The sequence below is a fragment of the Pteropus vampyrus genome, unplaced genomic scaffold (genome assembly GCF_000151845.1).
Source record: "Pteropus vampyrus isolate Shadow unplaced genomic scaffold, Pvam_2.0 Scaffold91, whole genome shotgun sequence".
In the NCBI taxonomy this organism is placed as follows: domain Eukaryota; kingdom Metazoa; phylum Chordata; class Mammalia; order Chiroptera; family Pteropodidae; genus Pteropus; species Pteropus vampyrus.
This window is the reverse complement of record NW_011888872.1, coordinates 8,846,470-8,874,282: the sequence shown is the minus strand read 5'-3', so window position 1 is coordinate 8,874,282 and position 27,813 is coordinate 8,846,470. Positions and strand designations below refer to the sequence as shown.

General features: G+C 33.6%; 1 protein-coding gene across 20 annotated transcripts in view; it reads right to left on the bottom strand.

Annotated features, from left to right (window-relative positions):
- The window catches only part of NRXN1 (neurexin 1), a 1,047,547-nt gene that overhangs the window by 123,635 nt on the left and 896,099 nt on the right, over nt 1-27,813 (bottom strand). For 11 of the 20 annotated variants that reach the window (XM_023532814.1, XM_023532816.1, XM_023532819.1 and 8 more), the window contains 2 exons: nt 11,139-11,228; nt 9,436-9,755 (listed from right to left, as the gene is read on the bottom strand). In XM_023532814.1, coding sequence (XP_023388582.1) covers nt 9,436-9,755; nt 11,139-11,228 — 410 coding nt within the window. Of the gene's footprint in view, nt 1-3,507; nt 3,537-9,435; nt 9,756-11,138; nt 11,229-27,813 lie in introns of all 20 variants that reach the window. The other 9 variants (XM_023532823.1, XM_023532824.1, XM_023532826.1 and 6 more) reach the window with 2 other exon arrangements.

Sequence of the window (27,813 nt, the reverse complement as noted above, 5' to 3'; positions counted from 1 at the left end):
CAGTATTATTCCCTATAAAGATGAAGATGATTCAGTTTCCTCCACATGGCACTCAGGGGAGTCTCTAGATTCTGCTTGATTAAGATAGGAAAACCCTAAAAGGAGACAAAAGTGGCTGGGGCTACCATTTACCCTATCAAATCTACGGAATGGATAATAACATCTATTTTAGAAGAAGATTTCCAAAGAATGTGGGTAATTTCAGAGTCAGGGTAGTGTCTAGCACATTGTCAACACTCAGGACATGTGAAATAATAAATGTGTTGCTTCAATATGCTTGTTATCAAAAAGGGACTAAAATATCTCCCTTTCTTTAAATTTGTTTCTGAGTTTCAATTTGTGTCAGTGATGTTTGTAATAATAGATTATACCTCTGTGATGTACAAAAGCTTTGCTATTGTTGATTTAAGGCAATTTATAATTTATGTATGGATTCACTAATAATATAAATGTCTGAGAAACAGTTCTTATTACAAAACTTTAAATCACTAGGTACCTCATCCTACCTCTGAAGAATATAATACCTCGAAAAGTGCATTTTATGTTAGGTATATGAAAGATATTTGCTAATTTGTAATGTTAAGTAAAAAGATTATGTATTTATAGGGAACATATGATTGAAAATAAAATATATAGATACACATATACAGTGCTTTATTTTGCTTTGTTTAATTATCATTTAGAATGGTTATTGGAGAAAACATTAGTTAGCACTAAAATACTGGTGTTATTTGTCTTCCTGAGATCTTATATAGAGAATAGTGATGATGAAAATTCAGTAAAAACTACTTGGTAAGTGTTATATAAAGGCAGATGGATCCTTCTCTTAAGGTTTCAGCCTAACGATGTTAATATATTTTTTCTTGTTAGGGAACTTTTGAACGATGCCAAAAGATAAGAAAATCTTTGTTTTAGATAATAAAAATTTAAGAGATTATCATAGAGATTTAAATTTAATCAGCTTATTAGCTTACTGAGCAAAGCTTACTGTTTTACATATATCACGAACGAAAAAACATTGTTAACACTAATACATACACACACTCATAAACACACAATTACTTATTTGCTTCCTCCTCCCCCTCAAAGAAGATGACTATTACATGTAAAAGATAAATAAAACAATAAATTATAATACCTGTGTATTTGGAGATTGGAATTTCACAAAATATTATAGCACATATCTTTTGGAGTTCTGATCAAAACTAAGAAAATAGGGCTATACTCTTGCTACTTAGATATTAACTAATTATTTAATTAGAAATATGTCTTTGTCCTACAACTGAGACTAGAAATAACAAGGTGTCAACCCCACTGGCCCTTTCTGAGAAAATACTCACTGAAATAATTGCCACATACTAAATACACACAAAATGTTAAGTCACTGTATTTCTTCAATGTTAATAAAGATTATAGCAAAAGAAATTACAACAAGATGCACAAACCCAATTTAGTCCAACTAACAGCTGGAAGTACTTGATATTTTTAATACACAAGTTGAAAAAGGGGTATATCATGGAATTTTAAGCTCCTTGATGAAACATATTATCAAGGACAGTTATAGAAATCATATTTGCAAGATTCAGTACCATACTGTGAATTAACTTCTGTCTGAAAGTTGGGAAATGGGCACAGGAAATTTCTGAACTGCTCAGGCAACAGTCATTTGAGACTGTTGTTGGTGGTGGGAGGTTGAATAAAATATCATCATGTATGGGGATCAGTAGACAGTTCTTCATTGTGCAGTGTATTTAGTGTTCATGGTCCTTTCTCACTAAATGCCGGTGATAACTAACCCCTTAATCATCAGCCCCTCACCCCCTGCCAGACATGTTCTAGGGAATAGTGCAGCTTCCCTGTGGCGAACACTTCATTCAAGAGAGAATTCAGCTTCGCGTATGCCACACAATTGATGCTTTGATTTAGAAACACAAATTCCGAGCTATTTCTTCAAGGGCAGAGAAAACATAAAAAAGATGATTTCATTTATACTTTTTACTTGAGGAACACTTTTCACACATAACCAGTATTTGTATCATGGTTACATTTATTTCTTTCTTTATATTTTAGGATGAACCATAAGAAATTTCTACATTTTCGGTAATAAAAAAACTGTCAAATAGCAGTAATTTTATATAGTTTACAGAGTACACTGACTCATTTAATGCTCACAGTCAGCTTATTAAGCCATAATACCCCATTTTATAAGTGAGAAACAGGTCCTGAGAAGCAAAATTACTTGCCCAGGGTCACACAGCCAGCATGTGGGGAAAGTAAGGCTACGACATAGGTAGGAATTCTGACTTTTGGAGTCGATACCCATGACCACTATGCAATGCTGCCCTCTCACACTTCATGCCAGTGTTGCTTCTTCAGATTGTCAGCTCCCAGAACGCAGAATTAGCCTGGGAGGGATTGTCTGGGAAGAATATGAAAGAAGCGCATGGGAGAAGAAAGGAGGGCTTTCCCTGCAGAGGACACAGGTTTGAAATGGCATGACCTCTAGAGGGCGCTGGGAGTAGTTAATCGGATCGGGTGAAAGGATGTGGAAGACGGGAGAAAACCCTTTTAGTGAAGCAGACGGAAGTCCAGCTGTGAAAGATGGACCCTGATGATCATCCAAGGAAGCTGTCCTTTAGCCTAAAGACCCAGATGTATTAAGAAAGGGCATGACATGACCATATTTGCATTTTTGAAAGAGCTATCTGACCCCTGGGTGGAGATCCCATTGAACTGATTAAGAATATGACAATCCATAAAGTGATGAGGCCATACTTAAGGGCAGAGGACAAGATCACCCCAAAGCGCCCTGCAAAGAAGCATAGCCTTGGATAAGTTTGATTTCTCTATGCCTAAATTTTCTCATGTGGAGAATAAGAATAATAATACCAAGCTGTACTTTCTGAGTCCTCATCTCTTTCTCACACATATATGTGCCCTAGAATTTGATTACACTTCTGATTATATAAACGAGACACTGATTAGTGTATTGCATCCATAGGACCATATAGGGCAGGGTATGTACAGTTCACTCCTGCTCTGGCATTCCTGCTTCTGCACAGCCTCTTTGGCCAGAGCCCATTTCCCTGCATCTGGCTGGACCCCAGGGGTTAAGTGTCTCCTCATTGTGACTATGTGTTGCGGTGGAGGGAAGGGATCAACAAGGATTGGGGTTTGCTTGATAGGTGGCATGAGCTAGAATCCTTACAGATGAGTCTGGGACCTAGGGCACCCAGGTATTTCTCTGCTGGCCCGCAGAACTCTCAAGATTCTGAGAGATGGGGCTTCTTCTGGGAGGAGTGATCTTAACACAGTTCCTGGGGCCTGATGACACCATTCTCTGAGCTGCCCCTGATGTTCAGTGCATCTAGCTCATCCTCACCCTGCTCCTCCATCAGGACCCATACTTACTGTTACCACAAACTCGAAGCCATGCAGCACACCCTGTGGGCTCCAACTGCTCCCTGTTTGCCTTCCTGGGAAAACCTACACTCCATCAATCCAGACCAGGCCCTGGTTCCACGCTGAATGTATCCCTCATTAAAATCAATCAGTCTTGGTGTCACTTCTGTTCTTTTCCCTGCCTTCTAGTTCCCTGATATAGCAGATAGTGACCACTGTCACTGTCCATACAGGGTACGATCCTGCTGGATCAGAGAGTAAGTCCGAATTTTAATATGCCAATGTTCTATTATAATCTATGCGTATATAACTATTTATGCATGTTTATTCAAAAAAGATTCCCATTTTATGATCATCTCCTCTCACAAGCATTCTCTCTCCTCTCCACTTTTTTCCTTGACATCCCAAGTATATTATTTGTTTTGATGCTTATTGTTCATCTTTCCCAACTAGAATATTAGTTTTATGCAAAAAAGTTTAATTTTGTTCAATGCTATATTTCCAGTGATTGGAATATTGACTGCTATACAGTAGGTGCTCAGCAAACATGTGTTAGGTGAATGGATGGATGGATGAATGGGATAGATGGATGGATGGATTCATTTCTATAAAATCAGCCTTGTCTGAAGACATCTCAAAATGAAGGTTGCATCATCAACAAAGCACCTTTTATCATCCAGTGAAATCTCCAGACCCCAAGGAAAATGCATGAAGCAGAAGAATTTTCTTAAAATAAATTCTTTAAAATGTATATTTCTGGGCCTTTCTGCTTACCAGCAATGAGGGGGAAACACTTTCTAAATAGGGTTGCTTACCTAACACTTAAAATTACAATGAACTACACATCTCTTACACAGCACCATTAATTTCAGGAGAATATGCCTTTGTAAGAATTTAAAAATTTATGCCCAAGTGTTTTTCTTTCCAATATGCACTAAAATTTGCTGTAAAAATGTACATTAAGTGAATTCAGCAGAATGACTGGACTAGGGAAAATAAAATTAATTATTCATGTCATTAGTATTTTAAAATGCAGAGTGGTTATCAGGAACATACATAATTATAAATAATGCAATTATTTTTTGATAAATAGGCCACAGCTAAGGTTAATTAATATTTTTAATAAAATAAAATTTAGTCCTTTGAAGTTACAAAATGTATTTTGTTAGTTTTAAATATTTTTAATGGGAATATGTGTACACTCTGCTTACATTTTTCAAACAAATAATGTAAATTTTTTATGAGTATATCCAAATCTTCCAGGAAGCGATAGCAGTATCCAATATATTCGAATACTTGTTTCTTGCTTGAATGCTAGTTGGGTTTCTTTTTGGAATATTCCATGGGAATAAAATGCCATTGACTTCTATAGGACACTGCATATGTGAAATACATATACATGTGCCTTTGACAGCTGAGCAATGTTTTTAAATCCTCAGTAATTCCTCTTCTTGAGTAGGTTTGGTAACTCCAATCTGGAAAAAGCTTAACTGGAACCACAGACTTGTTCCAATACATTTCACTCATATTCACTGATTGCGCTGTACTCCATAATTTAATTTCTTACTAACAGTTGCAACATAGTTTCTCCTGTCAAACACCAGAATCTCTCAAAGCCATCTTTTCTCTCCTTTTTCAAGATTCTTGAAATGAGATGAAACAGGCTACAAATTCTTTAAACAAGGTAAAGATACCAGAGCCAGTTTCTGCTCGGAATGTAAAGGACGAGGCTTCACTATTTACTATACTTATGAAGTATGATTTGCTGCAAAGATAGATGTTATATCTGCTCTACAAGTAGAGTGCAATATAATAGGCATTTATAGACCCAAATGAGATGCTTTTGAGAGTCAAAAAGTGATACGAATAAATACATTGGGACATCAGGTATACACGAGGACTATACAGGCCAACGGAGATGCATGGCCACCCTGTATAAAAGTTAAGGATGAAATCTATGATTTGGTAAATAATCATTAGAAGACCTAATTAAGAGCATCATTGCTAGAGTCAACGAAATTTTAGAACTCGGTACAATTCAAGAGATTCCTGGTTGAATCCATAAATTTTAGAGAGGTAGCAGACCAAAGTACAGTGATGTTAATCAACCCGTCCAAGTTACACAGTGAGATAGTGGTTGTGTTGAAAGTGGAAACCAGGTCTCTTGATTCACTGTGCACTCACTCGAAGTAAAAGGCATTGCTATGGATCTGTATTTTCTACAGTATGTATATTGCTTGTAAAATACTCTTGAAGGAAAGAACCAAAAAATCACAAAATGTGATACAAAGCATAGATCAGAGGAAATGTTACAATTTTAGTCTTAAGAGAAACAGCATGGCTTCACTTCCCTTTCTTTAGAGACTGGCAACTGATGGGAGTGAATGTTGCTTTGCTGTTGGCTTACTTCTTATTTATTTACGTAAAGTTACAAAAAATCTGCAAGACATTGCCAGATTATTCAGAAGACAAGAGAACATTTAGCAGTCAAAATCTTACATGACATCCCTGTCCCCATCTCCAAGAAGCTTTTAGCATCCTGAAGAACTTTATATTATCAATTATTTGCAAATATTTGCTTTCTAAGATAAGCCTTACAGAAAGTTTCTTTCTTTCTTTTTTTTTTTTTTTTGAGATAGGTGGGTCTTATGGAAACATTTAAATATTAAATATTTTAAATAAAACAAATTTTATGAACTTTATGAAATCCATATACAAGGTATTAATATTGTTATAGTCACAGTTTTTAAAAAGCCACTTAATCATAAGGGTTGGTAAATGTACTCATTAATTTGTGATATAAATCATGTCTTTCTAAAGTAAACATCAGTCTGAAAATTGATAATCATTCAGAGAAAAAACCTTTTTTTTCTTTTTAAAGTATGTTTACATTTAAGTAGCAATGTAAATAAGATCTTATAGGATAATATATTGATGAATACTCTTTTATATTCTGTAACCATAAAAACGGAGAATATATTTCTCCCCTACTTACTCGCCTTGCTGGATGGCTGAACAAACCTCATCTCATATATTTGAAATGAATCCAATTTAGTCCTGCTTGACCAAAAATCTATTTCCATAGTTCTAAAACATTCAATCACCCCAAGGTACACGGCCATTGTAGCCAAACTGGCTCAGTGTTGTCGTTGAGGAAGATATGCTTTGATTGAGAAAATAGTCTAGTACGGTTTTTGAAAAATAAAAAAAGACCCTTCCTGGTACACAATTTAGCAAGGCAGTTGATAAAAGCAGGAAGATGTAGCTACTACAGACAGGGTTTAAAGGTAGATGATTTATCCAACCTGCAAAAATGGGTCAAAGGTTACAGTCTTATAATTAGCATTGCAAATCAATCTCATATTTAAACTTCCAAGACTTTGACAATTCTAACAAAGACTTTAAATCTACATATATTGGTTTTATCTTTGTAGAGGGCAATTTAAAAATCAATTGTGAGGTAAAGAACATTTGCAACAAATTATTGTTACTCAAAAATTAAAAAAAAAAAACTTCCTTTCTTCCCTACTAGTTCCCCTCCCTACGTACATACATTACCTGTAATTACATACGTATCATTATAAAAGAGAATTTTAAAACCCTTTGTCCAACTTTAAGGCATTGTTGTCATAATTGGATATTTGTAACATATTAATCCAAATTATGTAATTGCTGTATTTGTTCTGTTAAAAAAAATCTAAAAATTTAACATCTATTTTTTAATGAACCTAGTGATCTTTCATTTAATTCAATACCTCCTCAAATGAACCAAGTAATTACTAATTGATTAGATCATTTACTACTATAAACCACTGCTGTCTTTAAACACGAAATAGCTTAATAATAAAAGATACTCTTCAGTTGTAATTAATGGGCAGTTAACTGTTTCCTTTTACATTAATTATTATAAAATGTATAAAATTTTATTTGTTCATTTGTTGTTTAGCTTGCAAATGAAATAGCTATTTTACACATTTCCTTAAGAAACATAATTTCTTAATATATATCAGTTAGTGATAAAATACACAAAAACAAGGATGATCATTTTGCCCTTAGGGGTACATCTGGCTTACTTAGGAACTTTGGTAACTGTAATCTCTAATGATGAAACAAGACTACTAAGAAAAATATGTGGTTCTTTCAAATTTTATTCATGGGAACATTTCCAACTCTGAATATCCTAGAATGTTCTCTTATGAATTATTTTATATAAAGGAAATAGTCTACCTGTTGCTTTGTATTTCATTTTTCCTGTATCTAATTCACCTTAACTTGCTTACTGTTAAAAAGACCATAAACAACAATCATAATAACTAATCAATGAAGCAGAAGCAAAGGATAGCATATGGAACTGTTGGGCATGCATAAATCTGTCTAAAGTCACAAGTCGTTATCTAAGGGACTGTGTTATCAACAATCTTATACACCCAAACAAGATAGAGAAAATCAACAAAATGATTATTCTCTAAGCATGCATTCTTACTAAAATGTATATTTCATAAAGGCAGGGGTTTTTGTTTGTTGTTTCTAATGTATCCCCAGTGACAAAACAATGTATGGAACACGCAGAGTGATCAATAAATATATATTGATAAACATCATGTAAGACTGTTCATTTTTCTTTGTGGCCAGAGGTAGAGAGAAGAAAATGTAGCATTTAGGTGCATATATCCAATAATACCCTTATGAATTTATAATTTTTTGATCATCTCTCTTTACCTAGGACATTTTTTCTTCCTCTATTCTGTTCCCTCCTACCTCTTCCTATTCAAAGTAAAAGTCGGGATATTTTCTTCTTTCTCTGGAAAAAATGTTAATTAGTAAATACAGTGCTGATATGACAGAATTTACCTTCTTTTACTCTCTTTCTAAATCTGACGCTTGTTTCAAACAAGTGACAATCTGTTTCAAATCTGTGCAATAAAAGCAATTGAAATAAATTCTTGTCATTCTTGCTTCATTAGAATGTTTCTAGAAAAGTAACAATAATGTATTTTGAAAACCTTTATATGGCACCTACTGAAGAAAATCACTATTAGAAACAAAACAAAAGGAAACATTCAATTTTGGACCAAGGAGAACACATAATTCTGAAAGAATTAACAACAACATATACACAAAGGCTATAAATGTCAATAGGGACCTAATAGCATGTAATAGCATTTCAGCAGCATTCTGATAGCTTTTCATAAAATGAAAGCTCTATGAGGTGAGTTTTTTCTTGCTCCGAAATATCTAAACCAATGTTTGATACACAGTAGGCAATCCATAAGCATATCTTGATTGAATTAATACTTCCAAGTTGTACAAATTTGATATTTAAAATTCTGCTTTTCAAAAATTGTAGACATAATATTGAATAGTTAAGCTCATTTAAGTGAATTCGAGATAATTCACTTCGCCTAGTAAATTCTGAATAGGGCAGTTAGGCGCACATCATAAAAAACATGTTAGCCCAAGACAGTTGTTAAGTATCATATTTTGGGTCTTTGCCCTCAGGTAAATGAACACTGTGTTTTTCTTATAGACAGTAAAAAAGTAAACCTATCACTCACCATGAGAGCCACACGCCTACCAATTCAAAATTTTAAGACTTCAAAATACAATAGAAGTTTTGCAGGCAACTTCTTTTTTATGATTTTAAATTTATTTTGATGAAGTGCTGAGCTTGAACAAACAAGGCCTTTTAAATACTTCATTAATTTACTTGTTTACTTAATTTAAAAAGTGAAAACCTTATGTAATTAGAAGGCAATCTTCTCAGCTTAGGCTACACCAAGATCATTGAATTAAGACTATCAGTAAGCACTGAACAAACCAACGTAAAGCAGTTTATAAAAGTCCACAAATCTCAAATCAACAGCATGTATTCATTTCATATTTAAACCGAGTGCGTTATAATACACGAGTCTCAAAGGAAACTGTAATGCCTGAGATCAGAAACAATCCCATTTTAGAAAAGACACCTAATGGAGAAAAGCCTTCTTTCATAATCACCAATCCAAAAGGAAGGAATGAAATCCGCACACTCACCTGGCTAATTGGTTCTTTCGTAGGCGGCTTTCCTCTTCTGGCTGTGCTAGTAGCCAGGGTCGTGGTGGTCTCCATAATTGATGTGGACATCTCTGACTGCATGGCAGTGGCTGTCGACTCAGTTGTCATAGAGGAAGGCACTTCACCAACCAGTCTCACATTTCCCACTATGGCGATGTTGGCATCATTTTCGGCTGCCATATTCAGAACTTTCAAGCCATTGTAGTAAAGCCCAGAGAGCTGGCCCTGGAAGGGCTGGCCCTGCTCTTTCCCGCCAATTATTATGGTTGCTTGGCTATTGAAGATTGTGAGCTGACGCCCTGTAAAAATAATATTACATACATGCAAAAATGTTGATTGCGAACTCTACATTCTACAAAGGATGATAAAACAGATTTTTCATGGGGTGGATAATGAGAGCAATAAACTATAAGAGAGGCATTTGACTCATAATTCATTGCTGATAAATGAGGTGTCCATGAAATGTGTAATCATTGGCAAATACTTGCAAATTCTCAATTTATCGTAATGTAGTACTTTTGCTAAAAGACCAATCAAAGATATGAATTGTAAACCAATTTTTAGTGGATCCCTTTCCCTTGTACCTTGAGATCTTATATTCTTGGTCCCTTAAGTCTAAACTATTAAGTTAAAAATGTGATATATCTACCATTTCAAGTATTTGTCATTCTAAAATTACCACTGGCAGAAACTAATCTACAGCAGCTGATATCTAATTTTAAATTTATGATAAAAATTTCACAATTCACTTAATGGCTACAGGTATCTATATGCTATTCTTTAGAAACGTTTATTTTTATTTTTTGAAGGCAATAGTCCATTGTTATTTGAATTATTCTATTTTTCCGGCAATCACACTGAAAAGAAATGCATGGTTTACACTGAGCATGTCAGAGACCAAAAAAAAAAAAAAAAACATTCAAAAATATTTTTCTGATTGGCTTTCAGCAAGTCTTTAAAAACAAAACAGAATGAAAAAAATAGCTTCAGATGTAAAAAGCGGCTTCAGGAATGATACACAAACCAATGGAGAAATTATGGCACATTTCCATCAAACAGCAATCCTCAGCAACAGTACCAATATCATCAAATTGAGTATCCAGTTTTAGCAGATTGCTCTCTGCTCATAAAAAGCATGCACACAACTTCAAGTTCAGTTTTAATTAGGGCTGGTTCCCAAATGCTCTTAGAAGGTTGCAAACGTTAAAGGGACTTCATTTTGACCGGCAATCCATATTGCCCACTATTTAAGATGCCTAGAGTTTAAACCAAGAGTTTTTTTTTGTTTTTTTCAGGACCATAATAAAGATATCAGAACTACATATATTTTAGTTAATAATTTAGAGGCTGGAAATGTAATATAATCTATGAATGATTTATCATTTTGGGTTAATGCTTGCTGTGAGTACCTTCATAGATTGAGTTAGTGGATTATATTTAACAGTCCCTTTAACCTTAAGTTAACAGGGTAAGATTATTAAACAGCTGGTACGTCTAAAAATGTATAGAAATTATTATACAAGGTATGCAAATATTGCTATCTACATTTTACTGTTTTAAATTTGTTTTTAATTTAGTTTTACGGAAAATTTATTTTTTATGTTTATTAGTGTTACAATGAAGTACTACTTGGTTATGTTCAAATTATTTTTTTATTTGAAGTTTTAATCAATGTTTTTTACCTTTGTCGAGTAGCCATTCATCAACTACTCGACCAAGTCGATATGGAATTCGCTGTCTAGCAATCGCCAGGCGCTCGTTATCATTGTTTCCTTTAAAGTTTAAAGAGACATTTCATTGGTTAAAATCTGTAAGGTCAAAGGTTAAAAGTTAATACTTAAAGCTTGAGCTATACAGTTGTCACATGATTTTTTGAAATTTGGAATTTTAAAAAGTTCTACCTAGAACATTTCATGTTTCAGACTTGTCATTCATTCATTTATTTTATTTTAGCAAACAAAATTATTCCTATGTTAATTGAAAATTAGAAATCTGCATTTGAGCTAGGTTATTAAACTTATGTTATAGACAGACCCGAACAACCAATTTAAACAGCATATAATAGCTTTACAAAAAAATGACCATTGATCTCTGGGTTTTTTCTTTTTGATGTTTCTTATTAACTAGTTAAACATGTTCAGGTGAAACAGGTTTAAGTTTTCAAAATACATTCAACCTCTTATTCCAGATTAGTAATTTATGAACACCAAACTTAATACCATCTTTGGCACACTGAAGTATCTAAATTGTCCTAGGATACTTTATGTCCTCCTCAAAAAATAGAAATCCATATTCATCTCATTTAAGGAAACAAAAGAGTCTGAATAGTTCTTGTATATTCCATATAAATTGGTTTATCAATCACTTGGACATCACAAGAGAATACATCTTGTATCATCCAAATATGCTATTGTAGGAAAAGGCTTTGACAAAAGTGACTTTGAATGTCCTTCCATTTCATTTAAAGCTAAACATGTTAAAGCAAATAACAATTTGGAAAAAAATTATATGTATGTTTTTATATACTCGAATATCTGCTTTTATATTAAGCTATGCTAAAGGCGGCATGATAGCTTATGGAACAAATACAAGTCACAAATAGTGGTCTCTAATCATAGATCTAAACTAAGTATGAGCCTTGCTTCTGAACAAAAAATTTCCTAATAGAAATGCAGTTTAAATTGACCTTGAATAATGCTTACAAATAGATAAGTGTTTTCTTGATCTATGAAGCACTTAGGAAGAATCTAGGCTGCCAACTCAGTGCTTAATCACATATATTGCAAGAAGTTTTCTATTCCATGAAAATTAACTAACATAGAATTTGAGCTAAGACATTTTGGCAATAGCTCAGATGAAGACTTAAAGGTGAAAGAAACATGGAATGGTAGTGAAGTCCATAAGAAAAGACTGGAGCATTTTGCTAGGGAAGATAATAGATATACATTTTTCTCATATTTAGAATAATTTATAAGTGCTTTCTTATACTAGTGTTATTATACACTATACTTATCAGAATAAGCCCACTATAATACTGGTCACACACTTTTAGAGAAATAGAAAAGAACTGTCACTTAGACTTTATGAATTTGTCCTCAGAATGTATATATGACTGAAAATATTTCATACATTAGTATTTAATTTAAAATGTAAACATCAAAGTAGAGTCAAATGTAAAGTTTAATAAAAACATTTATATGTATTTCTCTGTATTATATAATCACTAAAATGTTATAAAATAGTATTTTATCCTATGGGAATATATTTTTGGTATACTGATAATTAAAAAAAAAACAAGGATATAAATCCCAAGCCTGTTTGTTTTTAAAAAGTGTGTAGAATTTGTGTTTTTTATGTGTTTGTATACATATATATTCTTGGCTTATATGTGATTGATGTAATAAACATGTTTATGTGCATAATTTGATAAGCAAACAGAAAATATTTTTCAAAAACATACCCTTGGCTGTATGGACTTTTTTGTCAGTCAGCACCATTTCAATTCACACTTCACGCCTGATGACTTTATAATTAGGTGGCTCTTCACACTGTTTTTCATGTTAGATTGTTCCCATCATCAGGAATAATTCATTATTCCTTCAGAGAGCACCCAAATCCAGACCACAAATCACCTCCTGCTCAATTACTACTTCAGTATATTAACAGACCTCTCTGCATCTTCTTAGCATTAAATTTCACTGATGCTCCACATGTCAGTCAATATTTAATCATGACACTTGTCTATAATAACCCTTTCCATTGCCTTCAGGGTGAAATATCAAACCCCAAATGAGCTTCTACAATTGGGAATCTTCCTACCTCCCCTGCCCCATCTCATAGCTCAACTCTTCTATCTTGATGAGAATTCTTTCAATTCTTCTAAAGCTCTCCTTTTTCCTCTGGGCTTTAATATTTGTAGCTTCCATTATTTGAAATACTCATTCTCACTTGCATTCCCATTCTCATCGTGCCTTAGTCAAACATGGCTCCTTGATGAAATCTTCTTGGCAGGAGCATTATTTCCCCAGGAGGTCTTCCCTGATGTCCCCAAGTTAGATTAGGATGCCTGAATATATGCTTTCCTAGCACGCTTTGGAAACAAGCACTGTCCTTGTTATTGCATACTCAATAAATATATTCCCTTTAAACTATAAAGTTCTATGAAGTCAGGTATTGTATACAGTGTTTATTGCATTCTCAGTGCTTGCACAATACTTATCACATAACCTTCCATGAAATATCTGTGGAATAAAGTAATAAAGAAAATCTTGTTTTTAATTCTGATAGCTTTTTTGGTACCATCATCTCATACTTACAGCTTAACATTCATAAAGGAAAAAAAGCAAATGCTTCTGCCCAGAGAATAGACCATATGTGGCTAAACTTCCCTCAGTACTGTACAAAGGAAGCATCACATATTTAAATTATAATTTTATTTCTTTAATGATTGTCATTGATTTGAGCATTCAGTCAGCTCATTATTTGCTAAGTAATAACTGTCCCATGACACAAAATAGGTAATCATAGTTATTATTAGTAATGGAAATAGAGGAAAAAGTCTAAATAAAACAGGTGGAAAAAAATGAAAGTTTCATATATTTTTTGAATGACTTTTAAAAAGTACATAAAAACACATGGGTATATATATATGTGTGTATACATACACACACTAACACACATATATACAATTTTCCCTCATACCTTTGATTAGTCCTCACACAGGAATTAATGACTGATATGACATGATTTAAGTTAACAATAACTCTTGAAGATCTTTGATGAATCTGGCTTAAAATGAGACATGAAATATACATTCCTAATAAATAACAAAGAGGTATTCTAACACTACCACCAAAGAGGAAATAGAGTAGGCAGCAGAGATAGGTGTAAAAAGACGTGATCATTTTTAACAAAGGAAGTCACATGAATTGGGTTAAACAATTCCATAATCCATGAATGTCAGGCGCCTTCTAGTTCAGAAACCATTTTTTTTTTTTTTAACTGAAAGATGTTATTTTAAGATCAAAGGACAGACTTTATTCTTTGTTGGGTTAATGAATGGGAAATCAGATGGTGCTTACTTCAACGCAATGTATGTTGACTTTTTTCCTCCAAATTCTTTGTCCTTCTACTAGAATAAAAACTAATGACTCTTCTTGTGATAATATTATATATAAATACACTGTCAACTCCATGAAGTCACATCTAAGTAGAGTATAGTGACGATATCTTTTTAACAGATGATTCCAAACTGCTCTACTATTGGGTATGAAATAGGTCATATTTTTTAGGTTTCCCAGAAATGAACCTAGATTTTGCCTCCGCTTCATGATTTTCATTAACAAGCTGCATATGGAAAGTAGTAATTGATGTTTATAGTTTAAGAATTTGCTCAAAATGTATTTATTCTTTACAAATTGTAAAATATCCAGTAACTTTGTATGATTTTGTTCATTTCATTTAATTACATCCATAGTTTGCTAAACATCTAAACTTTATACACAATAAAACCCACTTGATTGGGAAAGGCCAAAGATAAATTCAATTTCCTATCACTTTTTATTTTCTTTGGAAAGGGTTAGGCTCTAATACAAAACATACTGGGATATAAAAACATTACATAAAGCTTTCATGGATGGTCAAAGGAAGTAGACTAAGACTTATAGATAGGAGAGATTAAAAACAAGTGGGATGTATATGAAAATTTAATTCAAACAAAAGGTGAATCTTTGGGAGAAGTTATTTTCATCTCTAAGTTTCCTAAATCAGAAATAAGGATAAAGCAATAATGACCTACTTATAAAAGACCTGTTTATTTTGAAATTATTACAAGGTTCCAACAAAAATTTCAACCTCTTAGAAAGCATACAAATCAACTAGAGCAATCTACTGAGAACATTAATTAGATTTATCAAAACAGAGCCTCTCACTAAATAGTTAAAAGATAATTTAGGTTCATACTTCCTTTACTTTAATAAATGTGGGATCAGGTTTTTCTTTAGATTTCTTTTTTCTCCAGTTAATTTTATTTGTGTTAAATACTTTGTTACCTCCACAAAAATGTCACCAATGACATACATGTCTGTTGAGTGATTTTAAAGCAAAGTAACAGTTTGTAAAATTTGGGTTTAGTTTTCTTTTGAAGGCTGAAAGATTCGGTATTTTTGACGAGGCAGGCCCCCTGTAGTAACACCATCACAACCAAATGATAGGTGCAAGCTCTAATTGAAGTAGTCATTTAGGTATAAGGTACTAAATGTAGTGAATATTTCAAACAAGGTTTCAGAGATGAAGAATAAAAAAAATAATCTGATCATTCAGACTTATAGTATAACATTTTTTATTTTTGTTGAATCCCAGATAGTTTAATTTTCTACCTAACTAATAATATTTGGTCACACTATAGTATATTAATTTTGTATGAACCAGTAGACTTAAAGGAAATAAGAGTAATTTCAAAGAGTCAAGGTAAACAGGAAGGAGTAATAAAACTCAAATCCTTCACTTGTAGTTAAATTTCATGGTGAAACTCAGAAAACAAAGGGAAATAAAATTATAATCATATTTTTAAGACTTGATCAGTAGAGACAAGCTATATGAACTTAGCTGACAAATAGTTATTCTCTCATTTTCATAGATCTTCAATCCTGATGTGTAATTTCTCCTCAGAAATAAAAGTCTCAGTTTTCTATATGACACAGTAATACCCTTAGAAAAAAATAAGGAAAAGTAATGCTATAAACCAACATTTTCCCAGAATAATATGAACGTAAAAACAAAAATATTTGTCTTGAGGAAGGCTTATTTCCAATTTATAACATTGGGGAAAGCAACATGAAAGGATTCTGAAAAGCTCTATATACTTCCAGAAAGGATTCTAGAAGTCTGTTTTTAGAATTTTTGCTTTTAAATGGAAATATGGCATTTGGATGTGCCTAGGTACATAACGTAGTAAAAGTTTAACATAGTTTTGTAAAATTACTCTCGTTTTAAAAGCAGCATTATCACATAATTTCCAACTAAATGCTTTATGTATGATTGTTATACAAACCATAAAATACATTAATATCTAACTTGGCGAGTGATGTTCCAAATAAATGGCTTTTGAACACCGCCGACACTCTTCAAGGAACTAAGTTGTAAAAAATATAGCTATTCTAATGAAAATATTCATCTTTTGTATTACATTATTTGCCATATCATTAAGATGTATGTGTAACAAATATATACATTTATTTAGCTCCTGCCTACTTCTCCAGTTTCATCGTGAACTACTTATTTCTAATTCTTTAAATTCTAATCACTCTGGATTTCTTTCAATTCCTTTAATCAAGCCAATCCTCTTTGAAGATGCTATTCTCATTGCCTTACAAATTCTTGCATCTCTCTGTACTCCTCAACACTCTGGTCCCCACACATGCGCACACACACACGTGTCTGGGACTGGACAACTTATTTCTCCTTTAAATATTAGCTCATATGTTTCTCAAGGAAGGATTTCCTGTGCCCCCTACCTCTGTACCACATTAGCCTAAAGCCTTCCATTATGCATTCTTATAACACCTACTAGCAGTTTCTATAATCATGACAAAATAATTTCATGTAATTGATCCTAGATTATAGTTTCCTTTGCAAGCAGCAGCCACATCATCCAGTCCACACGTTCACTGGTTTATATATATAAAATAAAATATAAAACCCCAAGAAAATAGAAAAATAATATATTGAGTGGCTTTTATGTTTTATGTATTGTTGCTACTTGCTTTAGTCCTCATATTGATCCCAGACCACAAGTATCTTTTATTTTATAGATGGAAAAAAAATGAGGCTCAAGGAGATAATATAACTAGTGCTGTGCTGTGCCATGCATAATAGAGGAACTATCTGAAACCAAAAATATTTGATTCAGAGCTGTTCCATGGAGTCATAAAAGCCCAACATCTTCCTTTTAATACTTATGGCACTCTTCTGTATGATGAAAAATGTCATGGTCTTGTCTATAAAGGTACTGCCTTATAAAGTTTGGGGTAAGACTGCTGTCTTGGCCACACAAAATCAATAACCTTCCCCACATCTTTGGGAATTCATCAGGAGGATATTTTTATCATCTCTATTTTATAGATCAAGATAGTGAAGTAGAAGTAAGTAAAGTGATCAAAGTCTACTACAGTTGAGGTCTCACGGAGGAGCAGTATTTCATTTTCTTCCTTTAATAACCAAGTCCTGCCATGAACAGCCACTTGAGACATAAGATATTCCAGGCATTCCTTGACTTTATCTCTGACCTATAAGACAAGCTTCAAGCATAATAATCTGCCAAGTTCACAGCCTTTTTGATACTGACCCTCTCCAGAGACAAGTTGGAAAAGGAGAGAGGGTCCTAGTCATGAGTCAAAAGACTACTGCACTTCATTTTGCTTGGACTTCACATTCCCTTTTTTCTTCCTTGTCCATCTCTTATCTCTGTTTTTCCCTTTATACATCTCCAAAAATCCATTTTTTTTATGCCACTCATTGAAAACTCAATGAGTGCATACACATCTACCCTTCCTGGATATATCTCATGTCCCCAAAAGTCTTCACCTTTGTTTTCTAGTTCTAATACTTAAATTCCTTGTTTCTTTAGTATATCTTAGCTGAAACATTAGGAAAGCAATCTGACTCAATGAAGTCAATACATAAGCAATGACTTTTACCCTGAAAGCACTGTGTCAAGCATACATCAATACATCACATAGATTCCACTGTGGAAGAGCTTACACTTTGGGGAGTAAAGGGACAAAGTGAGGAAAGTCAAATGGAAGTCTAAGATAATAAATAACTTGGCATAAGCATACAATTAACCACCATTTAAATTATAGTTCACACAGAAGTTCAGAAAGGATAGTGGATTAGAAAAGACAAAGAAGATATGATAGAACACAAAGGATTTTACCCAGCTCACAATCTAAATTTTATTGAAATAATAACTAGGTGAAAATGTACTATAATGTGGAGATTAATCCCCAAAATGTTGATAATTACTCTAATTTCATAAAGCTATACACCCCTGCCTTTAATTTCTAAATAAATATATTTTCTAATAGGATATATTTAGCCTCCAGCTAACTGCAAATATTAATAAAAATGGTTAAAATATTTATGCCATGCAAAGTGAAACATGTAATATAATGCTAAAACTACTAAACAGAATATGATGCAAGTTGGCAAGAATTTGAGGACAATACGTGGAAATGAAAATACTTAATTCAATATTATTAATGCTATATTTATCGGTATTTCAATTTTGCTTGTGCCCTTTTTTTTTAACAAAAGCAATTTTTACACATTAAATGTAGTATCTTAATGCAATGCTATAGCAAGACTCAAATGAGTCAGCCATTTAACTTACAAAGCTGGAGAGAGCACAGACTGCTCAAGTAAGGCAATGCTCTGAATAAGGCTTCAGATGACACCCCAGCTCCTTATGCAAAAGAGCAGGACTTTGTGTCCAGGTAAACAACATATTCCTGTGAGATTGCTGTGATGCTAGGAATGTCTACTACAGAGTTCAACAGTGCTTTGGGGAAGAAATTAGAATCTTGGTGCATTTCTAACTGGCTTAAGAAATTTCTTCCTTTATGCCCCTCTATTATGTAGAACTACATTAAGACATAGTCCTTAATAAAAATCTAGAACTAAATATAAGTGCCTATGAGCTACTTATATTTAAAATTTTTATGTTGGATATTGTTCCATCGAATTAGTTAGAAATAAAGGTAACTGTAAACTTTGGCTTTCATTGCCTGTGTGGAATAAATAGTGATTTACACATTCTTCTCTAAGCATTTTTTATGCTGTTGTGTTCCTAATTCAAAGAGACTGGAATATCATATCAAAAAACAGCAGCAAGAAATAAAAAGCAACAAGGACAAGCAGATAACAAAATATAGAAGTGCTCTGATAAATTAAAGGTCATACTCTGTTTTCACGCATACTAAAGAGTTCTTTGTGCTAGCTGTGTAGCTTTTAAGACAGAAGAATGGTTTAACAGCTGCAAGAACAGACGGGGCCACTGATAGACATCACTCAATAGCGAGAATGAAAAAAATGAAATGTAAGAGCAGCCCCACATTACCTTACAAATGACATTTTGCCATTTTCCCAGATATGAGAATCTTAAGCATTTAAATCATAATGTCATAACATTTAAGCTTATTCACCCTAATAAAAACTTACATATATAGTCTCTAAGGCTTTTCCAGTTCTTGATTTCTGAAAATCAGAGAATTATACTGTATAGCTGGATTTTCTATCTCATCACACCAATCTTGACTTTTAATTTATTCTAAATATTTAGGCTGGTCTATGGAAAAGGAAACAAGTAAATGTCTCATATACAGTCTGATATGGCTTGACCATGGTACTGAAAAAGTTCCTTATTCTCTGGTGGAGAAAAATAAGTTTGATGATTATTGCATTCTAACCTTATTTTCAATGTACTTCAATCTCTCTCTTCCACTCATAACAGGAATGTGGGAAGATATTTTTTCAACTACAAAGCTGGAGTCTGTCGACCACACACAAATTATTTAAGATTAAATAATTTGTGCACTGGACAGGCTGAGATACAGCTGTTGTATCATTGCTAGTCTTCCTCAACTGTATAAAATATAAAAGCTCTGAAATAAAATAACTATTTTTCTTTTGTAGACAAATGAAATACTATGGATTTGAACTTAAAACCCTAAAATAACTCTCCTCTCCCCCCAAAATTTTATTTTCTATGTCAGCAATTATGTCTTAGAAGTACCCATGTGCTTAGATTCATTGTGAAAAGAGACATTATTGGTTAAGAAACTGGGCTCTTATTCTTGGGTTCAAATCATGGCTTCACAATGTGTAACACTGGGGCATGTGCATAACATCTCTGAACCTAAGCTTTCTCATCTGTGAAATAGGTATTTGTAAGAATAAGTGATTTAATAAATGTAAATTTCTTTAAATGGTGGCTGGCACATAGTAAGCACTCAGTAAATATCAGCTATTATACTTTAATTGTATCATTATTTATTATCTAGTATAATTTGCCTAATATGACCTATCTAGGAATATACAGAACACAGAAATTATTTCTCACCTATATGAATATAGGAAAGTAGGTGTGAAGAACAGTGAAAAATAAATCTATTTTTCTTTCTCAGGACAAATAAAGGCCAGGAAACCAGACTTATCATAAGTGATATCCAGACCCCCATAGGTGTATTATCAAAATCACTGCATTTTCTCTCAAGCAATGTCGGAATCATTCTCAGAGGTTTACGTATGGCTACTTACTTGTAAGCCAATGGGAACGACTGAAAGGAGGTCATTAAGTTGAGGATACCATACAAAAGAAAAAGCCAAAGGCACCTGCCATAAGAGCAAATGGAATTCAGGGGACCACCATCTGTTCTGTGCAGCAGCATGGTGACAAAGATTCTCCAGAAATAAGAATACTTTAGATATCACTGTCTCAAAATGACATTTTAATCTGTGTATTAATGCTTAAAGAGATGCACTTCAAATAGCATGTCTTAAATCCTTTTTTTCCCCTCATAATGCTTAAGGCAAATAAGGGTCACAGAAACTAAACAGAAATGGATACTGCATGGCTTAAAGCTAGGCAATCCCATTATTTGTAAAATGAGCTTGGTGGTCTGTATGGCCTCTAAGGTGGCCTCCGATGCTAATGACTCATGGTCCCAAGTTTAAGGTAGGGTTGTCAAGAAGGCATGCATTAGGCCATCTTGTTAGTAAATGCTGTGTATGAGATTTAAGGAAGGAATTGATTTTAGAGGCATTATAAACAAAATATCATCACTGTTTCTAACTGCAAATATCTTTAAAAGGCAGTGAAATCTTTGACATAGCATCTTCTTTTTTTCCTCTCCTTCTTTAAAAAATAAAACTATTTCACAGTGCTTTGACAAATTTATGAAGACTTTCAGTCACTATCTGTGGAGACCTTTATAATTAAGCCATTACATTTTTCCGATATGTTTTAATGTTGCAAGCTTGTCTTCTTTCTTCTTTCAACCATACAGACAGACACTCTTCTCACCATGTAGACATTTCTCTGGCTTCTCTCTACCCTCCCACTTCTCTGACAGCCATTACAGTGGAGTAAGGCAGGCAAAGGTTAGATTTTAGGAGATTTCAATCTTATAAAAAAAGTAGTTAAGAGGATGAGGGAGCACATTATGACACTCAAGAAGAGAAGAGATTTGTCTCCTTTTCATTTTAAATTCTTAGCACTAGAGAGAGAAGAGTGGACAATTTCAAGAAAGAATAAGTATTTCTTCAAATCAATGACTGCTCTTTGCAAACCCTTTTTGTCCATAATTGATCTAAGTAAAACCTTTCCTTGAGTCTCTCAAACATCTATGTTTTAGGGAACTGCACTTTGGGGGTTATTTCTGGTTCAAGAGATATACGCATGACAGTTCCCATCTAATCAAGTCTGACAAGAACAGACTTGAACACCTGTAGATAGCCCAAATGTAACTCCTAGCCAGGTAGAGATGACCAATTAAGATCCAGACATCCTAAAGAATGTAGTAGGTAAAGAGGAGACATAGTTCATTATATCTCTCAGGCTAAGACTACGAATTTCTCTACTGCCATCAGTATTTCCCCCTTAAACATAAGCCACCTGTGATTTCTAGTGGATCCCTAAATACAGAACAGAATGAAGAGCAAAACTACAAATATGTCCTACGACGTTTAAACTGGTGCTCCGTTAGTCAGCACAACTGGAACTGATCCACTCACGCGTTCTTCTCTGTCATTTTTATAACCCAGTACATCTATAGTCAGGCTGTGTCATTTTCAAGTAGAGAGCTAAACTAATTGGGGGATACAACTCTGGCCTAATTAACACTTTGTTTAAATTTTTTCCTGAAGTCTCGAAATCCAATTGGTCTGTGATAATTTAGTGAGCATAAAGAATTTGTTTATAAACTCCATGCAATACCCTTCAAATAATAGTTCAAGACACGTTATGGGCTGAATTGTATTCCCTTGAAATTCATATCGTGAAGGAAGCTCCAACCCCCAGTACTTCAGAATATGACTGTATTTGGAGATAAGTCCTTTCTTTAAGGAGATGATTAAGTTAAAATGACTCCCTTAAGGTGGACCCTAATCCAATCTAACTGTTGTTCTTACAAGAATAGGTAACAAGAATTGGACACAGAAAAAGATAGCAGGGGTAAGTACACATAGACAAAAAATCTATGTGAAAACTCAGAGAGAAGGTGGCCATCTGCAAGCCAATGAGACAGGCCTCAGAAGAAACCAGCGCTGCTGAGACCTTGACCTTGGATTTCTAGTCTTTAGAACTGTAAAAAAAACAAAAAATCCTGTTGTTTAAGCCACCCAGTCTGTGATATTTTGTTATAGCAGCCCTAGAAAACCAATATAGAGATGAGTTAAAAGTGGTTAAAATCATATGTTATTGGCTTATTCACAGATCTTTGATATTAAGCGGATATAGCATTTTGTTGCTAATTGCCAAAACGTCTAGGAATGAGTACTTTTGTTTTTTTTTTGTTTTAATAAACTATTATGTTAATGTCAAAACTGTGCTAATTTTAATCATTAATTTTGGTTAAAAATTACGTTCTGTCTTTTTCTAGATTCGTTGCAAGTCATAATATCTACATAATTCTGATAGCACAGTTATATAATAAACTTTACCAACTTACATTTTGCATTATTTAAGTTATAATAATAAAATTGATTTAGGCATGAAATACGGATATCTCAGAATAGTTCCATTATGTCTATAGAACAACTTTTGTAACAGGAACTATGTTATCTTTAAAATTATTAAATAAAATTTCTTAAACTAAAAACAATTATGTGATACTACACCATTTTACTTTGTGGCATCCTGTGGCTTCATTAACACAGATGACTGCAGTACTATGAAAAATTTAGTGTTAGTATCAGATTTCTAATTCATTTTAAAAAGTTATCATGCAAAAAGCCAAGTATATAAAAAAAAATCCCAACTTATATTAATGGTTAAATAAGGTAAAATTCTCTTATACTAATGTTTGCTTTAATTTAGAAACTATTGTGAGATCACAAAGAGTTCATTCTGCCCACTTCCAAAACTCCAAAAATAAATTCTAAGTCTTGAAGGATAAGCGTATGTTATTCACACAAATATCTATTTTAGAAACTGTCCAAGAAGTCTTTTTAAATAAAAATGATTCTGTGAGACTGTAATTAGATTTTTTCTGGGGGGGGGGGGCGCTTGCTAGAGTCATGTCAATAACAAAATAAAATAGCAACTTCACTGTTAACTTGAATATTTATCATCTACTAAAAACTGGATGAGTGTCTTACTCTGTTTTCTTTCTCTTTTGGTACTTATTGCCGAGGAATGATGTCAATTCCAAGCCCAGCTTCAATAAGGGGTACCTCTGCGAAGCCACCCTGAGTAGAGGTGAAAGTCTCCACACTGAGAGCCCAGGAACACTGGAGGGCCTGGCAAATGGATGACTGCACCAATTTGGGCTAAAATAGAAAGACTTGAGCTTTATATGAATGTAATCATCCAAAGGTCCCTTATATTTCACGAGAAATTGGACAGCAATTTACCATTTCCATGTATTGAGCCAGACTTCGATATGTTTTGGTCTGCCTTTTGCTTGGGGAAATGCTTGGTAGAAGAGATTGGGAAAGCTTTGTCTTTGCCCTTGGCTTCTTTTCTCTTCTAATGTTCCTGGGGACTGCACCTTCAGGGAGAGCCCGGCCTTCACTCTCAACACCAGTGCCTTTCTACCTCCACTTCCCATACTGTAGTCTGAAAAAAACCTGGACTGCTATATCACTCCTACCTTAGCTTTGTACCTTAATCTCTACGCTTTAGCCGGAGCGGTTAAATAAGGTGTTTTCTCCAAAACATTGTAAGCTCCATGAGAGCAACAATGGTCTGCTTTTGATCACCACTATTTGCCCCAAATAGTGCCAGGCACAAAGAAATATTTTTGAATGAATTACTGAATAAATAAATGAAATGTCTTAGGTAGTTGTCTCTTCTACTATCTTTTCTCTTTTGCCTTACCATACTGAATCTCTTTATTCTGAAATCTTTATCAGGCCTATCTCATGCTTCCAGCTTCTTCTCCATGATCCAGACTTACTGAGTCTATCTTCCATTCCCTCCCAACCCTTCTTTTTGCAGCTGAAAATAGGTAGCCACAGTGTTGGTGGCTTTTCTCAACAATACATCAGGAAAACAAAACCATTCCACAGAAAAATTTATATATGGAGTCAATTCCCTTTACAAAATTTGATAACAATGATTCTCTGCTAGTTGTAGAGATATACAATTCTAGTTTGGATAGGAAAGCTGGGAATCACAAAAGTCACAGGACTACTAACCTTTTTTAGGAAGTCCTAGGGCATTCTAAATAGAAACATCACATATAAACTCTTAGACATAAGTGAGTGTACTGTAAATTTAACATTTCAATCGAGAAATCGGCAAACATAAAGAAAAGTGTATACTGTAATAACTTTGTATTTAATGGAGTTTGTGCCAGAAGAGGACTATGCAATATAGGTTTTTGTTTGTTTTTCTTTAGCTGGCAATGTGGTACTAAAAAGAACTCTGACCTGGAAAAGCATGGGTAGAGTCCCAGGCCTGACATTAATTACATGTACAATCATAGATACTTATTTGGCTAGTCTTTAAAACAAACAAACAAACAAACAAAAGATTCTAGGTTGCCACATTTTTTAATTTGATGACTAAGATATTTTATCTAATAGCTAAGCTAAGAGATCACAATATAGCATAGCATCAGAATAGTCAACTCTTTAACACTTTACATTAACACATAATGTAGGTGAAAATTATAGTACATGTAGCACAGATGTTATATTTCTAACCAAAAATAGTTTCCTTTTAATATATCCAAGAGAGTTTCCAGTTTAAAATTTGTGAAATCTTGATTTCCTAAATATTTAAACTATAAGACTATTAAGATTTATGGATAGAGATAATCAAGCCTATTTGCTTTTGTGGAAGTTAGAAAAGCCCTAGTTCAAATCTCAGTAATGCACTCAAGGGTGTGTTACTGAATCTTTCCAAGATGTGTCACAGCTGTATAATGGGGATGCCTTATGAGATCGTTTTTAAGAATGTAATGTGTGTAAATGACCTGCGAAAGTATCTGGTACATAATCAGTGTTAAATATATGATGGCTACTACTGTTTTCATAGATTACACAGAATCATAGACCTGTAGAAATGAAAAAGACTTTAGCTAGAATCTGGTCCAATTCTCAACCAATGCAGGATGGGTTTGACTGCCTTGATTGATTGGTCTCTTGAGCTCTACAGAATTAGCGGAGAGTCAGAAAGTTACCACAGCTCATTAAGAGTTGAAGTAAATTATCTCGTAAACTAGTCTTGTTACTGTTATTTCCTTTTTAAAGGAAATAAAAAACTAAAGAAAAAACATTACACATTATGGCAAATACAATGGACCCTCTAGTTTTGATTTGTTTTGGTTTGACTAAACACTGAAATATTCTAATCGTATTTTATCATTACATTTAGTTTTTCAAGTTAATGCCTTTTATGTATATTTAATACAAACAAATAACAGTAAAATTCAAAGTATGAAATTGAATTGACAAATATAGTAAATAAATACCTGTAAACCTAGGTTTCTTATTGCAAGGGCAAAAAATTGATAACATAATACTTTAAAAAAATATAAATCACAAAATCAGATTTTCAAAAAAAATCCTATATGTGTAGAAACAAAAACAATTAAAATTGGAAAAATAAGATTCTGAACTATAAACTATCAGACTTGAGAGAAGGGCATTGAACTACTCTCTTCATCCATATAAATTCTATTCTCTCTACAGTCCACCTTGAGGAGCCACTGAAAAAGTGAGAGGCAGAAAGAGATATGATAAAAACAATTTTAGGAAGATAAAGATTTTAGCTGTACGCTAAATGGATTAAAATAATGGGGACTGAAAAGGAACATAGATGGTTTATAGCTGACAAAAGGAAAATAAGCTCAATTCTGATAAAGGCCTTACATCACTAGAATAATGGCAGCACAGAAAGATAATGATGGAATCTGGGCATTTAGTGGAAACTTGGGCCTACTTTTGGATCCAATGGTTGCTTTGATGGAACAATGAGAAATACTTTGATTTATGAAGTTAATAAGGTGAATCATGTTATTCATAATATCAGTTAGGTATTTAAGAGGGTAAAATGATTTGGGGAGTTATAATTTGGTTAGAGTTAGAATTTAGTTGCAATCAGGAATGTACATCTTTGTAGAAATGAAACTCAGCTGTGCTCATTACTACCTATTCATTCAGAATTTATTAAAATTTAACAGGCACATACATCCAGCACTAGTTTCCCGAGTTCTGTCCAGGTGGTCACCATTAATTTCGCTTTTCATCATAGACTCAGAAACTGTGCTCAATTTCCCTTGAGAGTCCAGGGAATTCAAAATTTAATATAAATGTGATGTCCCTAACTCTACGACTATCTTGAAACTCCCAAAGAAAACATTGTCTCCTGTCATAGCAAAGAGATCCCTTGGAAACCCACAAATTCTGTAACAAAGAATTCTGATCCTTCTTCCTTAATTATTCTCTCAGCTTTAATCACTAGGCTTGTTAAGTAAATATGATAAATACCCCATCACAGAGAGCAAAAATCCATTTTTTGTGCTGTTTTGTAATTTGTAACCACCTCTGTTCTTAGGTTCATTTTTTCTCCTGCCTGGAATGGGCTCATTTTCACCAATATATCTCCATTTGTCCCAACCAGATCAGGCTCAGACTTAACTTCTTTTAAGCACTAAACATTATCACTTCTCTCTTCATATCTCTTCCAGTTCTTGTATTTGTATTTTGTACTATGTAATCTTATATTTCCCACAAAATTAATACTTTAATGACTGATTTATCTTTTCTCCAAAGTTATACCTGAAACTCTTATAGGATGAAGACAATACTTTCTGCTTGCCTGTGTTTCCCCACCAAGTTTCGCACACTATAGGACGATCATGAAGTGGGTCTTAATGCATACCTATTGTTGGATTACAAGAGCCATTGAGGCTTTGGCCTCCAATGGGGCCTTAAGTAAAATGTAGACCTTAATATGTGAAAGAAATGGATAAGTCTAAGATTTGAGTCTGTTGTTAGCACTTTAAAGAATTTTATCCATTTTCTGATTCCCACCCCGCCCCCCACCCCCCCACCCCCATTTCTGGTTGTTTACATTTTCTCAATATTTTCTAATTTGGAATGAAATAAATATTTGAGAAAAATATGTTT